The 16,264-nt window shown below is 43.3% G+C and overlaps 1 protein-coding gene across 1 annotated transcript in view; it reads right to left on the reverse strand.

Moving 5' to 3' along the window:
• The window catches only part of SH2D4B (SH2 domain containing 4B), a 97,406-nt gene that overhangs the window by 28,154 nt on the left and 52,988 nt on the right, over positions 1–16,264 (reverse strand). Inside the window, exons 5-6 of the mRNA XM_015592206.2 lie at positions 11,054–11,270; positions 6,783–6,907 (exon numbers count right to left, since the gene is read on the reverse strand). Coding sequence (XP_015447692.1) covers positions 6,783–6,907; positions 11,054–11,270 — 342 coding nt within the window. The remainder of the gene's footprint in view (positions 1–6,782; positions 6,908–11,053; positions 11,271–16,264) is intronic.

Raw genomic sequence — 16,264 nt, forward strand, 5'->3', positions numbered from 1 at the left:
ATTTATTTTTAGGGGGGAGTTACATTGATTAACGAAATCCAGTAAGTTTCAAGTGTACAATTCAACAGTAAGTCATAGATATAGTGCATTGTGTGTTCACCGCCCTTAGTTAGTTTTCTGTCACCACATATTTGATCCATTTTACCCCTATCTACTACCCGCTTCCTCAATTCCCTCTGATAACCACTAGTCTATTGAACAGATATTTCTCCCAAGAAGACATACAAATGGCCAACACACATATGAAAAGATGCTCATCATCGCTAGCTATTAGGGAAATGCAAATCAAAATCACAATGAGATACCAACCATCTCACACCTGTTAGAATAGCTATTACCAACAGGACAAGTAATAACAAATGTTGGAGAGGATGCAGAGAAAGGAACCCTCATACACTGCTGGTGGGACTGCAAATTGGTACAACCACTATGGAAAACAGTATGGAGGTTCCTCAAAACACTAAGAATTGATCTACCAAATGATCCAGCAATCCCTCTACTGAGTATTTACCCCAAAGACTTGAAAACTCATATCTGAAAAGATATTTGCACACCAATGTCCATCGCAGCATTATTAATGGTGGCCAGGACATGGAAGCAACTGAACCGTCCTACAATAGACAATTGTGTAAAGAAGCTGTGGTACATATATACAATAGACTATTACTCAGTCATAAGAAGAGATTGAAATACTGCCATTTGCGACAACATGGATGGACCTTGAGATAATCACGCTAAGCAAAATAAGTCAGACAGAAAAAGTTGAAAACCACATGATATCACTTATATGTGGGATATAAACCTAAAAGCAACAAACAAGCAGAACAAACAGAGACTCATGGGCATGGACAATATCCTCTAGTGGTTACCAGAGGATAGGGAAGAAGTGGGGAGGGGAGAGTTAGATGGGGTAAAAGGGCTCAAATATGAGGTGACAGAAAGAAATCTAACTATGGGTGATAAATACATAATGCAATATATACATATTACATGCCTTACTGTTAAACTGTACACCTGAAACTTACTGGATTTAGTTAACCAATGTCACCATAATAAAAAATAAATTAATTAAACAAACAAACATACAAACAAAAAATCAATGATTTGGGGCAGCGTGGTCCACAGCCTCATGTTGTCTGGCTGTCTCCTTTGCTTTTTCTGCTTCCATCTCTGCCAGTCAGGAACCTTGACTTCTAGCCGTGTTATGCGGAGCAACTCAGCTCACTCAAGCTTGCCTCTCAAAAGTGCATATCCAAACATAGCGACATTTCTAGATCAAGGACCTTTCCTTTTAATTGGATCTCCTTACTCTCTTTAGAATACAGTAGTTAACCAATATCACCAAAAATAATTTTTTAAATTAATTGATTAATTAAAAGGAAAAAAAAAGAATGACCATTGAAGGTGAGACCATGCTTGAGATTCACTCCCAACATCTGAGCACAGTGCTGTGGGAATAGTTTACCAACTCCAGCTACATCGTTCCCTGCCAAGGGCAAGCCAGCCACAAGACAGCCAGTGAGTTGTTACCAAGACAATAAACCATGGACTACACTGTGATTGTTCTCTAAAAGTAAAGCTCAAGAAGAGAAACAAGTTCTAACCGAGCCAATGTGCAGACAGAGGATGTTCTTAATAATTTTAGATACAGGTCAAAATCCAAAAATATATTTTTTTCCCAAAGCCAAGCTTATATGTACTAGCTTTTCTCAGAGTATTTTTGGATAACTCTAAGTCTCTCTTATAACCCCTAGAACATAACAATGAACAAAGGAGAAATGAGGAATGACTTTACCACTTTATCTCTCTTTAACAGAAGAGAATTTATTGGGAACGCCATGGTAGCAGTGGGAAGCCACTCCCCCCCCCTACCCTGCCCTGAATGTGCTCTGAGCCCATTTTTCTAAACTGCGTTTCCTAAAGGTGAGGTCTCTGGTGCTTGACCTCAGACTCTAGAAGACATCAGCACTCATACTGACATGGCTGATTACGGTGGGCAAAACACATTTGTTGGCTTGATTTTCATAAGTATCCCGTGAAGTCGATGTTATAATCCCAATTTCACAGATGGATAACTTAAGGGACACACCCAAGGTCGAAGAGCTGCTTGATTCTAGAGTGGACTCATATCTTTAGACTCCTTGTCTACATTGCTCTTTGCATTATACCACAACACATCCAAATGTATTTGAGGGAGGAGAAGGAAATAGAAGACATGGCAGTCATTTTTAAACTGCATCTAAAATCCAGCTAATTAACTCGGAAGGTTTTACCCAAGAGAAAAACAAAAATGACATTAGTTTTCTCATAAATTGCATTATTGGCTCGAATTCTCCCCTCTCTGTCTCCACACCCTTTGACACAGAGTTTTGTAGTTACTCACACGAAATGAGCAGAATATATTTTCTCACCCCTGAACTCTGTGATATATTGTGGTCAATGACATGAAGTGAAAACGACAATGTGCTGGTTCAAAGACTAGGCTGCCAGAGCCTCGCATGCTGCCACTTGCTCTCTGGTCCCTGAGAAGAGCATGCCTGGGCTAGCCTCCTGGGTCCCAGGAGGAGCACAAGAGATGCATGGATAAAGGGCCACCCCCGCCTAGATGTCCAGCCAAGCCCATAGAGAGCACAGTTTCCAATCAACCTGCAGCAAAGACTCCCTAACAATAAGACAGTTGCAGGCTGTCTGTGGGGCAGTAGGCTCCATCTCTGTAGGGATTAGTATCGAGAAGTCCTACCAGCAGAGCTGTAGGGAATTCTTACATTGGGAGAGACGCTGGACTGTATCAGTACTTCCACACGCTGGGATTTTAGGTATGAGTAAAGTTACTATAAAGAGTTTGGAAACCAAAATGGAGCTGCTACCTTTTTGCTTTTCTGAGCAAAGGCAATATATAAAAATAACTACGGCATACTATCTCCATCAAGTCATAAAAAATAGGACATTTTGACACTAAAATTGAGAAAAGGGTTTCATCTTAGAATATGAGACGGTCTTTTCCAAGTGAAGATAGTTGGCTACCCTCCATATGTGAGTCTTTTTCTTTCATTCTGTGGCAGATCAATGAAAATTTGTCACTAAATAGCTCCAGTTCGTATGTTAGCAACTTTCCTGCATGCTTTATGATAGAACTGTCAAAAGAACATGAAATCAGTTACATAAATTGTGAGAGTGAAATCATGGTTCTGTTTGTTCTGTGACAATATAAAACTTACATTGTTTTTTTTTTCCATCAGGATGGAAGCTAAAGATAAATTTGAGCACCTCTGCTGTGACTTTTCACTGTTGTGAGAGTAAATCATGGTTCTGTTTGTTCTGTGACAATATAAAACTTACATTGTTTTTTTTTTTCCATCAGGATGGAAGCTAAAGATAAATTTGAGCACCTCTGCTGTGACTTTTCACTGCCTGAGGGGACCACAGAGCAACCAGTCTCCTGCCAAACCATCATCTACACAGAACTTTTGAATTGTACTACACAGGTGCCTAAGATGTTAGTGTTGTTTCCATGCTTATATTAATATATGAATGAAAAATAAACCAGTGGTTCAAATGGAAACTCTCTCAGGGCTACAGGAACACATAACTAGGACAGAAGCAGGAGGCAGGGAATCCCTAGGAGCAGCTCCAGGGACACCTGGCTCAGTCACCCAGGAATGTTGACTGTCATCTTTCTGGGCTATAAAGAGCCACTCCATATTTTGTATAATAAGTGATGGCCAAGGAGTAGGAAAGGGTCTAAAAGTAAATGGTGGTTATAACAGACTCTACTATCATTCAAAACCATCCACACTGCAGATGCCAGGTTGGCTCTAGCCAAAGAAATGTGAGCGACAATAGTGTCTTTCAAGTCCAGACAGAAACTTCAGGAGCCAGTATGTGGTTGGTTATGCTTCTTTTTACCTTCTGTCATGAGACCATTAGAGCTCTCAATAGAGACAACACCTTCTGTTTGAGGCCCAGATTAAGGTCCACAACCAACTCCCAGTGGGTATGTAACATGGGTAAGAAATAAGTCTTGGCTGGTGGAAGTCAGACACTTTGGAATCATTTGTCACTGTAGCATAACTAAGCATAATCTGACTGACACAATGGGGATGCCAGTAATTGAGTTGGAGAGCTCAACAACAATGGCAACAGAGAAAGACATTGAGTTTGTCTTAGATATTTACTTGATCCCTGGGCAGATGAAAAGCAGACGTGAGGGGAGAGTACAGAGATGCCTAAGGAATAGGACCCTGGCCCCAGCGAGCACATGGCGAATTGGGAAGGCTAGCCTAACCTCCCACGTGTGGCTCTGGGTTTTCTGATTGCTCCCAGCTCAACCTCACTCATCAGGCCCTGAGGGGACTCACACATCCACCAGAGCCCAGTGCAAAGAAGTAAGGGTTATTCTTTGGAATCAGAAAGACTGGGGTTGAATTCCAATATTAACACTTCATGTCTGCCTTCTTCCATTTTTCCCATGGATATTTACTATGGTAGGCACTGGGGAAAATGGACGAGGGCCTTAGTTTCATAGGCTCACATTCAGGTAGAAGAACAGATGTTAAGCAAATAAGATAAATACCAACTGGGTGAGTGCTCTTAAAGAAATAAACATGGTGAATTGAGAGAAACTGGCAAAGTCTGCTTTAAGTAAGGGGTTTAGGAAAGGCCTCTGCAAGGAGGGGATATTTGAGATGAAAAACAGAATGTGTCTCCCATGTGAAAAGATAGAGAAAGAACAATAGCAAGCAGAGAAATTGCAAGTGCAAAGGGCCTAAGGCAGAAGGAAAAAAGGCAGAGCTATGGAAACGAGGTGGGCAAGGGAAGAATTGTGGCATGAAGCTGGAAGAAGGACCCTTCATCTGGGCCTTGTGGGCTCTGACATGGAGTTTGAAGTTCATTGTAAATGTAAAGGGAAGCAGTGGGTATTGAGCAGTGGAGTGACAGGATTTGATTTATATTTAAAAGATTTTCAGGTTACTGTGTGGAGGATGAATTGTACAGGGGCCACAGCGAAAGAGACAAACCAATGAGGACACCCTTGCAGCCTGGACCGAGTGGTCCCTCTGTGACTTTTGTGACCTTTGGCAGTCCCTTAACAGTGCTTCATCTCAATCATCGCATCTATAGAGTATGACTACTCCAAAGTTCACAAACTTTGGGTTCTGGAGGTGGAGATGAAGGTACACATGGCCTTGCTCACCTATGCATGATTTCTGCTAATCACTCCGGCTGCCTTTCCTGGACATAGAGCCATGCCCAGAGCTTGCCTGTGAGGGCCCTCAAGATCCCAAATCTCCAGTGCCCACTGTGACACTGGGTTCATCTCTCTATCTGGATGGCATTGAGAATACCTAGAAGCTGACCAGGAAGCAGGTGGGCAATTCATATAACCAGGGCACAGGAAATACAGGCCAAGCTCCCAGGAGGCCCGCAGAAGGGAAACAGAGACAGGTAAAAATCAGATGAGTGCTAATTGTAGTAGGAGAGATCCATTCTGACCAGGGGAGTCCTTGGGTGAACCTGGGCTCGACACTGATGAGGGAGGGAGACTCAGGGAGCAAGGCCAAGATGCAGCTTATCCAGAGAAATCTGACAGTCTGGCCAGGCTCCTGGAGAATGAGAGACCATATGGAGCAGAGGGGAGGCGTCTCAGCCAAGTCTATCCTGGATAAGCCAGCCCCAGTTGACCTGCCATCTGTCTGGTGACACATAAGCAAGCACAGCTCAGATCATCTGAGGTGCCCATTCCAGAAGAACTGCCTAGTTGATTCAGAAACACATGAATAAATAATAAATGCTTATATTTTTTAAGCTATTGAGTTTGGAGGTGATTTATTATGTAGCAATCACTAACTGATATAGAGGGGTAGAATGGCCAACAGCCCCTCTTCTCTGTAACATGTTGCTGCTGCAATCACAGTCCTGTTTCCCTGTTTGAGGCCTCTACTTGTTCAGATTACTGGACTGGGGTCATGAGCCATGAGATATATTCTCCAACTTGACTTTACAAGTCTTAGTGACCTTATGAAAACATCCTCCCCTCTCTGGGCCTTATTTCTTATCTATAAAATGAAGCAATAAGAGACTTCCGGGAAGCCTCCCAGCTCTAAGGTTCTATGTTTGGATAACTTTCATCTCTTCATGCAGCCATTCTGTCATCTAATCGACAAGTATTTTCTCAGAGTCTGCTGTGTGCCCGGCTATGGCCAGGATCTAGGGATGCGGGCTCAGACAACAAGATGTGGGCCCTGCCCACCAGGAGCTCATGGTCCACTGAGAGCTCATTGTCTTGTGAGTATAGAGAAGATGCCTTTGAGGAGCTCTTGATGGCCAAGAAGGCTTAGAGGTGAGAGCAGTTGGCAAAAGTCATGTTCATCCCTTCCCAACAGAAAGAGGGAATGCATCTTCAGAATCCCTAGTGCCCTCCTGGGCTCCTGCTCAGAGACGTTATACCTTTGTCTCTAAGGGCCTCAATAAAGGTCACACAGTATTTCAGCATATGTCCTGGGGAAATCAAAACTTGCGCCTTAAACTCAGACACTCAATGTGCAAGTAAATGACAGACATGGGACCTCTCTCCACTCTACTCTCACCCAGGTGAGCCAGGACACCTGATCTTAATCCTGGGAGAGTGAGTGGCCAGTCTTTGTGGAGCAGAGTGGAATTAGCAGAGTCAAAAGTCCTCTACTCCCCTGATTACAACAGTGCTTCAGGACCTCCTTCTCAGCCCCAGAGAGAGGTAGACATGTAGAAATTATCTGCCCCAGGGACCCAGACAGCCATCCTACCATGGAACCAGGGGGCGATGGATTTGGTGTTCCGCTCGAAGCCAGCTCGGCGAGGTAGCTGCTCCTCCTTAAACCAGCGGACTATGACTTCCCTGGAAACAGGACGCAGGGGGCGCTCCCAAGTCCTGCTGAGAAGAGAGGGAGTGTGGGAGTGCCAGGGAGAGAGAGGTGTAGGGAGGGAGGGAAGGGAAGAGGGAAGAGGAGAAGGAGGGGGTGCGAGGGAAGGAGGAAGAAGAAGGGAAAAGGAAGGGGAGGGACACAGGGGGGAGAATGGAAGGGGAGGGAGAGGTAAGGGAGGGGGAGAGAGACCACTGTGAGAATGAATAAGCACAGTGCCCACACTCATGCCTGTGGAGAGGATTGAATGAGTCCAGGTATTTGAAGGCACTTTGCAGATTATAATGTACCAGCTGTTATTATTTTTCCCAAAAGAAAACTGTTAACACTTGCTTTGAAAAAAATCCACACAGGTGACACTGGAAAAGAGGGTAGGAAGGGATGTCTGAGGGAAAGAAAGGTACATTTTTCCCTTTAGAATAGCCAGGGAGTGAACATCAGTATCCATGAAGAAGGATCCCAATGTAATGGGAACAAAATTATTAATATGTGAGTGTCCTCTGTCTCCTACCCCATATCCCCACTAAAGAGAATTCTGCTTTTACCCCTCAGTGTGGCCTCTTCCCTGGCCTTCTAAAGGGACACCTGCCTTTGCCAGCTAGCTTCCTTCTGTGCTTTTGCGAGACAGAATCAGGACAATGACCAGAGCAAGAAATTAGAGAACTTCGATTTGCTCCAGATATGGCTGAGATTTACCACCAAGAGATAAAAAGGACACAGGGAAGGGAGAGAGGAGGGGATGGAGCACTGCACTGGTTGACTTTTGATGGACTTGATGATGAGGGATTGAACATACTTAGAGTGAGATGAATAGAGGCACTTGAATAATTTATGACTAATGATTTAAATACTTTTTGATATTTTCTCACAAGTAAGCCAAGATTTTAATTATTTTTATGTCCAAACTGTGGTTCTTGAATGCATACAGAGACGGGGCCACAAAAGACCCCTGTTGTATTGGAGCCACAGTAACATGAAGCACAGTTAGAGTTCAATAGCACATGACACAGAACAGGACTGCACCAACTATTCTTTGAATTAATATGTAGCAAGATCAGATTTCATTAACTTATTGCATGAATATATAGCATCTGAAGAGCAGGCCTTTGGCCTAGCTTGAATAACTACAGCCTTTTCACCTTTCCACCTGAGTGAAAGAAACCTAGTAAGTTTTTACTTTGTCATTGCTATCTACCTAATGGCAATGGCATTTAGAATACACCATTGTTGTCATTACATTTTTATAAAATAAATGTCAGCTGTCCCCTCATAGTATCTCCATATTTGCCCTACACTTTGATACAGAGTTCAGCACTTCCTTGGAAAGCCAAGAATTAGTTCATATTTTCACTTGCCCTAAAATGAATCCATTTACACACACACACACACACACACACACACACACACACACACACACACAGTCGTGAACAGTGTGGATTTTAGAAAAGATGTTATAAGAAAGTCAGAGGATAAGTTTCCATTGTATGGCTTAAAGCCATTATCAGTAGAGTTTATTCTCTAAATGTCTTCTTCCCCTGCTGCCTCTTTAGGCTCTTTTTTACACCCTCACAATCAGCTTTGCTCCCACTGTATTCACTCGTTAGGGTTCCCTCTCTCAGTAACCTCAGATGTCTTTCCTCTTTATTAAGCATCACACAGCAGCCCTGTCCTAGCCTCCTCCTTCACACTTGCATTCCCAAATAAATAACTGCTTGGTAGGAAAAACTCTAGTTTCTAGGACTCGTTCTCCTTAGATGCCAAGAAGAAGTTATAAAATGACAGCCAGAAAAATCCATTCATTCCTGTCCCTCTCTTTCTAAGCAGAGAATCTGATTCACCAGAATGATATGCTAGGATGGTGCTCCAAGAAGCCAACTGGCCAGAAGCCTTACTCTTGAACCTGGAACTTTCTCCCAGCAAAAATGTGTGTCTGTCCCTAAGCACAGTGAGATGAGGATATGCTGGCCAGTGCCAGTACTGCAAAGCTGAGGACGTTAAGGCCACGGAGACCTGTCCCATGGGGCCACAGGAGGGTGGCTGATGTATGGCCTCTCGGGGTACCTGAGTCTGCTGCTCCATTTGCATGGCCCTGGTCCCCTTGATGGCTCACTGTGGCTGCTGCTGCTCCTCTACTGATAACTACCTGAAGCCTGTCTGGAGCTAGACTGGACCACGGTCCATGCAACTCCATCATGTGGTCCTGAAGGATAAATTATCTGTTTACTTTAAAATGACAAATTATCATCTTCCTGGGAAAATGCCAAGAAGGCTTTTCTAGCTATTTCTCCAAATTTGGGAAACATAAAAGAAAATCTGACCTCATAAAAATCAAGAATTCCTGAATGACTCTTTATCACAAAAATCTAAAAACAAATGACAAACAGGAAAAAGCCGTTTATCAGAAACAAAAAGATACTTTTCCCTAATATTTAAGAAGTTCCTAGAAATGGATGAAGAAAAGACCAATAACACAATGAAAAAACAGGTAGAGGAATGAACAGACAGATATGGAACTACAATGGTCCTTAAACATATAAAAAATACTTAATATCATTCATAAATTGAAATGCAAATTTAAACTTTCTCTGAGATATTATTTCTCACACAAAACAAGTTTAACAACATTCGTTCACAAGGCTAAGGGATCAGAGTGTTCATTGGCACTACCCTTGTGTAGAGCAAGTTGAGATAACCATCAATACTGTGAATGCACACAACCTTTAACCCAATGATACCACTTTTGGGAATCTCTCTTGTAAATAATAGGTATTCATATGTAAAATTAATGTCTACAAGGTTATAACTCATCGAGGGCATTGTTATTAATAACCAAAGATTTCAAACAATGCCAATGTTCATTAATAGATTATTTGATAAATAATTATAGCACATCCCCACAGTGGAATACTATGCAGCTACAAAAAGAAAGCTAAATAAAAATAAATAGTTAAGAATTTATATGAAAAGATCTCCAAAATATAGTTAAATGAAAAAAAATCAAGATTCAGACCCCCTTGTAGAATATGCAAACTTTTATGCAAAAGAGAGAGAGAGAAGGATATAACTTTTCATGTTGGCAATTGCAAAAACGAACTGGGAGGCTATATAAACTAAGAACACTGGTTCCCTTAGGGGAAGAGGGAACCAAGAAGATGAAGAACAATGATAGGAGTCAGTCTTTTCTCCATATATCTTTTTAAACTTTCCGGTTTCTCAATTACATAAATGACAAGGAAGGAAAAGAGAAAGGCAGGAAGGAAGGAAGAAATTCAAACATAGCCAGCTCTCCCTAGACTGCAGGGAGAGGTAGAAGCGGGGTATAGATCATCATAAATCCAAATTAAAGCAAAACTAAGGCAGCCCCTCCATCATCTGGGAGTCAATGGACTCTTCTTCAGATTAACCGTGATTTAGGGAACCAGTAGGCGCTCACCATCCAGCCTCTGAGCCCTCACGGGGGCAGCAGTTGCTCAGCAATGATGAGGCCACAAAGCTTGCGACTGGCCTAAGGTGGGCACAGGTGGAAGGTGGTGAAGCTCCAGGCAACCTCTTCAGCCTTGATCCTCGCGATTATGGGCAGTCACTTAAGTGCCTTTGCCAAACCCCTCCAGGGACACCAATATGTGTGACCCTCCTGCATTCCATCGCACTCATCTGCAAACCTGCTATCAGAACCTGGGATGGACCAGCATTGTCTGTGGTTGGTTACAAAAGGTAGCCAGCCCTTGTTTCCCAGCCGCTGGGCCACATTTAACCCATTTGAGGTCTAATATTACAAGTTCTTAATCTGAGATCTATGGACCTTTAAGCACTTAAAATTAGAAGCAAACATTTTGGGGTACTTATATATGCATATTTTGGAGGGAAGAGAATATACAGCTTTCTTTGGATTCTCAAAGGAATCCTGGACTCCATAAAAGTTAACACTCCCAGAATTCCAGAGTTATTGGAAATCTCCAACCCCCACTCCTATCCCACCTCCTGCCCCTTTACACAGACTGGGACACTGAGGCCCACAGAGGGGAAATAACCAGCTCCAAATTTCACAGCAAGTTGGAGGCAGAACCAGGACCGGATCCTAGCTGGCCCCCACGCAAGGCCCTGTCCCCAGCCACACCTCCTTATGCAGAGCCCCCCACCCTCACAGGACCCACCTGACAGGCACTGCGATGGGTGGCAGCGGACCTGGTCCCGGGAGGTGGTGGTAGAGTCTGGTCTCCTGCTCATGGCTCTGGCCAAGCTCTCGGAACATGGAGCTGAGGCCAGCGACAGTGCCCTTCTGGATAGCGCGGAGCGAATGGCGCTGGTACTCATCCCGGGCGCGCTGGGCTCGGCGGCTTCTCTCTTCATCAGCCTCCTTGGACCTACGCACTAGAAAGGGATAGAGAGCTTTTTGCCCAGACCCGCAGCCCAGGCACTACACTGAGTAAGCCAGGGCTGGGCCAGTAACCCAAAGCCTCACCCCAGAGTCCCAGGATTCACTTGGATCCACCCATGTGGGCTGCATGGAGCTCAGAGCCTGGAATGGCAGGGCAGGCCCAGCCCTAGACAGCAGCCCTGGGCTAGGCTGTCCCTGTCGGGGTAAAGACATTCATGACAGTTTAGGGTTGTGGGGCTGATCCTGCAGCCCTGTTCCAGAATAAGCAAGCAATCTTTAGATGGAAATCTACATCTGCACATGTATTTCTTCCTGGGAGACCCCTGCTTAGGACCAGCTTCTCAAACCCTAGGCCCATGCACCCAGCTTCTCCAGATGCCACCACATCACCACATTGGCTGTAGGCTTTCTCCGTGCCTAGCCCTGGGCTGCATACCTTCCTTGTAATAGCTCATGATAGATACTTCCCCCAACCACACAGGGAGGAGGGCACATCACTATTTCTGCACTATCTGAGATAATAAGGAGCAGCCCCAGGCCCGGAACCCAGGTGTCTCTGGCTCCAAAACCCATGCAGCCCTTTCCACCACAGGAATCCCACCTCTCAAGCTCCCTTTGTTTTAAATCCAGGTGTGTTTGATACCAGAACCCCTGCTCTTTCCTACAAAAAGCCAAAAAAGCATTTGGGACCATCCAGTCAAACCTCCTAATGTTACTGATATGGAAACTGAGGCCCAAGGAAGAACAGTGACTTGCCCAGCTGGGTAAGTAGCCAAGCTGGATCATGGACCATCCTTTCTGCTACCAGGATGAGTTGTGGAAAAACTGGTATTACAGTTCTGGTGCCCTTTATCTCTGGTTTACTATGGCCTTGATAGTTGGTAGGTGACTGTGTTGTGGGGAGGGAGAATGAGACCCTTTGATAACTCTGTCACCCCATAGGTTACAAAACTCTAAGATGCCCCCCTCCACAGCCTTCTGGATTTTTGCATTCCTCAAGGCAGGATTCTGTCTCAGCCAAGTGATCTTCAAAAGACTTCCGTGTGTTGTTGCTTTAAAACTCAAAAGGGAGTCCCAGAGCTGGGAAAATGCCAAGAGAGGCAACAACATCTGTGTAAAATTAAAACCAACTATTTTGTAGTCTGATTGCATCTTGTCAGGCCCCTATCTGCCTCTAACATTCAATCTTCTTGTAGAGAACTCTTGGAAGCTGGCTGTGTTCTTGTAATTGTATACGACTAGGGAGCCCTAGTCCAAGCAGGTCACCTTCCTCTCCTGGAGTAAAATCTTACCCATAGTCTATTTCTACTCCAACTCCATTCAGTCCACATGTAGCAAGATCTACAATCTATCATGTCAGAGAACTGTGTTCTGTTAGTATTTGGAGGATACAAGGTTAATAGCCCTGGGCCCAAAAGAAATCACTTCTAATCTCAAGCTGCTAAAGACCCCTTCTCGAAACAAAATATCCCCCAGGTCTGAGGAAGGAGACATGAAGTCTGTCTCTCATACAGTAATTATGAAAGTAGGGGTCACATGCAGAGGCTCTAACAGGAGCTTTTGGTCTAGTCATTGCCGTATCCTAGTGCCTAGAATACATATGTATCGATCAGCAGGCAATATACATTCTTGAATGACTGTGCCCAATTAAGTATTTAACTTGTGCCAGGCCTGAGCTGGGCATAGGGAGAACATAGACCAGACCCTTCCCTCAAGGCACTTGAAATCTAGCTGGGAAAATAAAACAAATAAATATCTCTAACACCATGAAAATAGGAATGGATTCAGTATTGTTAGAGTTTAGGGGCAGCAACATTCACACGCAACAAAAAAGCAAGAAGCCATTACAGGAGAGGGAGCACCTGATTAGGTCTGGAAAGGTCAATAGAAGTTTTCCAGAGAAAAGAGAGGAAGCCATCCCAGGGAGAAAACCTAGGTTTTGGTGCCCAGTTGGCTCATCTGTAATATCCAAATATTAAGACACCACGATGCCCGCCATGCATGTGGCAAGAGGTTCAAACAAGGGAAATACTCTAATATGGACTTTGCAGTTACTAGGCTGCAAACTAAGCATAGAAACCAGTGCCCTACAAGGGACAGTTGCCTTTAAGAGTTTATAGCCACTAAGAGATAGCAATACTCATGACAGACAGGTTGCAGAAAGAAGTCATATGCATACTAGGAAGACAGGTTTTGGGAACTCAGCAAGATGAGGCCCTGAGCTATTGGTCACACAGAGACTAAACCCAGCCTCCTAAAGCCCAGCTCTAATCCTGCCACGTGCTTCCTCAAAAGCCTTCAGTGGCTCCTACTGCACACAAAATAAAGGACAAACGCGTTGGTCCTTAAGAAGGTCCTGCTCACTCCACTTTCTTTACCAGCCCAGTGGGCAGCTGAGTTCTCCCTACAGTCAGGCTCTGGTCTCACCAATCCCCCACCCCTTCTGTGAACTCTCCTCTGTGCAACTGTGTTCAACATCTCAGACCAACTGTGATGACTGAAAAGCCTTATCAGCTCAGAAATGCCAGGCGACAGCACTGAGAACACTGAGGTGAGGAAGCAGCCGAGGCTGCAAGTAGGAAGCAGGATCTTGGCCTTGGCCATGGCAAAGTCAACCCTGCTGCCCAGCCCAGATTATGGAAAAAGGACCTATGTGAAGTCGGACAGGGTCAAGGGCAGCTCCATGACAATTTTCTGGTTTTCTTCTCTCCCTACATTATTTTTTTTGAGATACAATTGACATATACTATTGTTTGTTTAAGGTGTACGATGTGTTGGTTTGATACAATTATATGTTGTAATGATTACCACCGTAGCATTAGCTAACATCTCCCTCACTTGACATAATGATTATTACATTTTTGTGGTCAGAACATTTAAGATCTAGTGTCTTAGCAACTTTTCAAGTATATACTACAGTATTGTTGACTATAATCATTATGCTATGTATTAGATCTCCGAGACTTATTCGTCTTTTAACTTCAAGTTTTTACCCTTTGACTAACATCTCCTCAATTCCCCATCCCTCTGCAGTCCCTAGTAACCACCATTCTATGCTCTGTTTCTATGAATTCAGCTTTTTTAGATTCCATATGTAAGTGAGAACATAAGGTATTTGTCTTTCTCTATCTGACTTATCTCACTTAGCTAATGACCTCAAGGTCCACCCACGTTGTTGCAAATGTCAGGATTTCCTTCTTTCTTATGGCCGAAAAATATTTCTGTGTATCTTATATCTTGTTTATTCATCCACTGATGAACACTTGTTTCTATATTTTAGCTATTTGTGAATAATGCTGCAATAAACATGCAAGTGCAGATACCTTTTCAATATCCTGTTTTCATTTCCTTTGGATATATATTCAAAAGGATTTTTGGATTATACAGTAGTTCTAGTTTTAAGTTTCTGAGGAACCTCCACACAGTTTTCTATAGTGGCTGAACCAGTTTATAATCACACCAGCAGTGCACAAGGGTTCCCTTTTCTCATCCATGCCAACACCCCACAACTTTCCTAAGAAAGTCCCTGACTGTCTCTAGGTCTCAATTTCTACCTCTTTCAAAATGAGAATGACATGAATGTCTGCCTCACTGAGTTATTATGAAGATTAGATGAAACATAAAAACACTATAAACTATGAAATGCTTTGTAAAAGCAATGTTTTATTAAATGAGACATCTGACCTTGATGCTTTCTTCAAATCTCCCAAAGCTCCAGAAGCCTGAGTCTGAAGCCAGGCTGCCTGAGTTCAGTTCCCAATGCTATTTGCATAACACTGGACAACTTAATCACCCTGGGTCTCCATTTACTCATAAGTAATATGGAGATGATAAATCACTACCCCAAAAAGTTGTTATAAGGATTAAGAAAGCTAATAACATAAACCACTTAGAACCATTAAACACCATAGAAAGTGTTAGCTAAAATTATAATTTTCATTAGTCCTGGTATTGCCATGTCCAAAACAGAGCCATGAACAGTTCTTAGGCAGTCCAGGAGGGGGCGCCCTTGTCAGCTGATCCCTTGGAATCTGCCCCGGATCAGTTTATAAACAGCTTCCCCTAAATTACACTTAAATCTTAAAAAGTTGCTTTTGTTCTCTCTCAGATTCAGGGATGAATTTGGACTGTATCTCATGAATCTGCCATAAGAAACCTTCTGCAAAGTTCACAGAGTTTTGTTTGTTTTTGTTTTTGTTTTCATTTAACCCAGTGAAAACAGCCAAAACTAACATTAGGAGCCACACCAGGAGCAACCACAAGCAGCTTTTGCCCTGAGTCAGCAAGTACTGGACTGTCCCCATGCCCCCAGAGAACCCATTGCAGAGGTGAGGGCTTAGCGAGTCACCTTCTGCTTCCTTCCACAGCCCGTGCTTTGGCCCAAGATATTCCCTCACAGTCCTGTCTAGCTGGTACTTCAAGGGCTTGCACTGCAAGCAGATTACAGGGGGGTCGTGGTCATTCCTACTTCTAAGTAGGTTCCAGGATATCCTTTCCCCATATCTCAAAGGGAGAACAAGCCTCATCTAACAAAAATACGGAAAAGGCAACTGAGAAAGCATGAAAACACTGAGGACATCAGAAGAAAGGTTGACTCTAAATATTAAAAAATGGACCAAACACTGAGATATCGCTTCATATTCATTACGACAGTTATTATTTTTAAAAAATGTTTTTAATTAAAAAAAGAAAATAACAAGTGTTGGCAAGGATGTGGAGAAATTAGAATCCTTATATAATGTTGGTGGGAATGTAAAATGGTGCAGCTGCTGTGGAAAACAGTATAGCAGTTCCATAAAAAATTAAACATACAATTACCATATGATCTAGCAATTCAGCTTCTAGATATATACACAAAAGAATTGAAAGCAGGGATCTGAACAAATATTGTACGCCCATGTTCATAGCTGTGTTATTCACAATAGCTAAAACATGGAAACAACCCAAATGTCCATCGATGGATGAATAGATGGTTTAAACATACACT

The sequence above is a fragment of the Pteropus alecto genome, unplaced genomic scaffold, assembly GCF_000325575.1.
Source record: "Pteropus alecto unplaced genomic scaffold, ASM32557v1 scaffold155, whole genome shotgun sequence".
Lineage (NCBI taxonomy): Eukaryota > Metazoa > Chordata > Mammalia > Chiroptera > Pteropodidae > Pteropus > Pteropus alecto.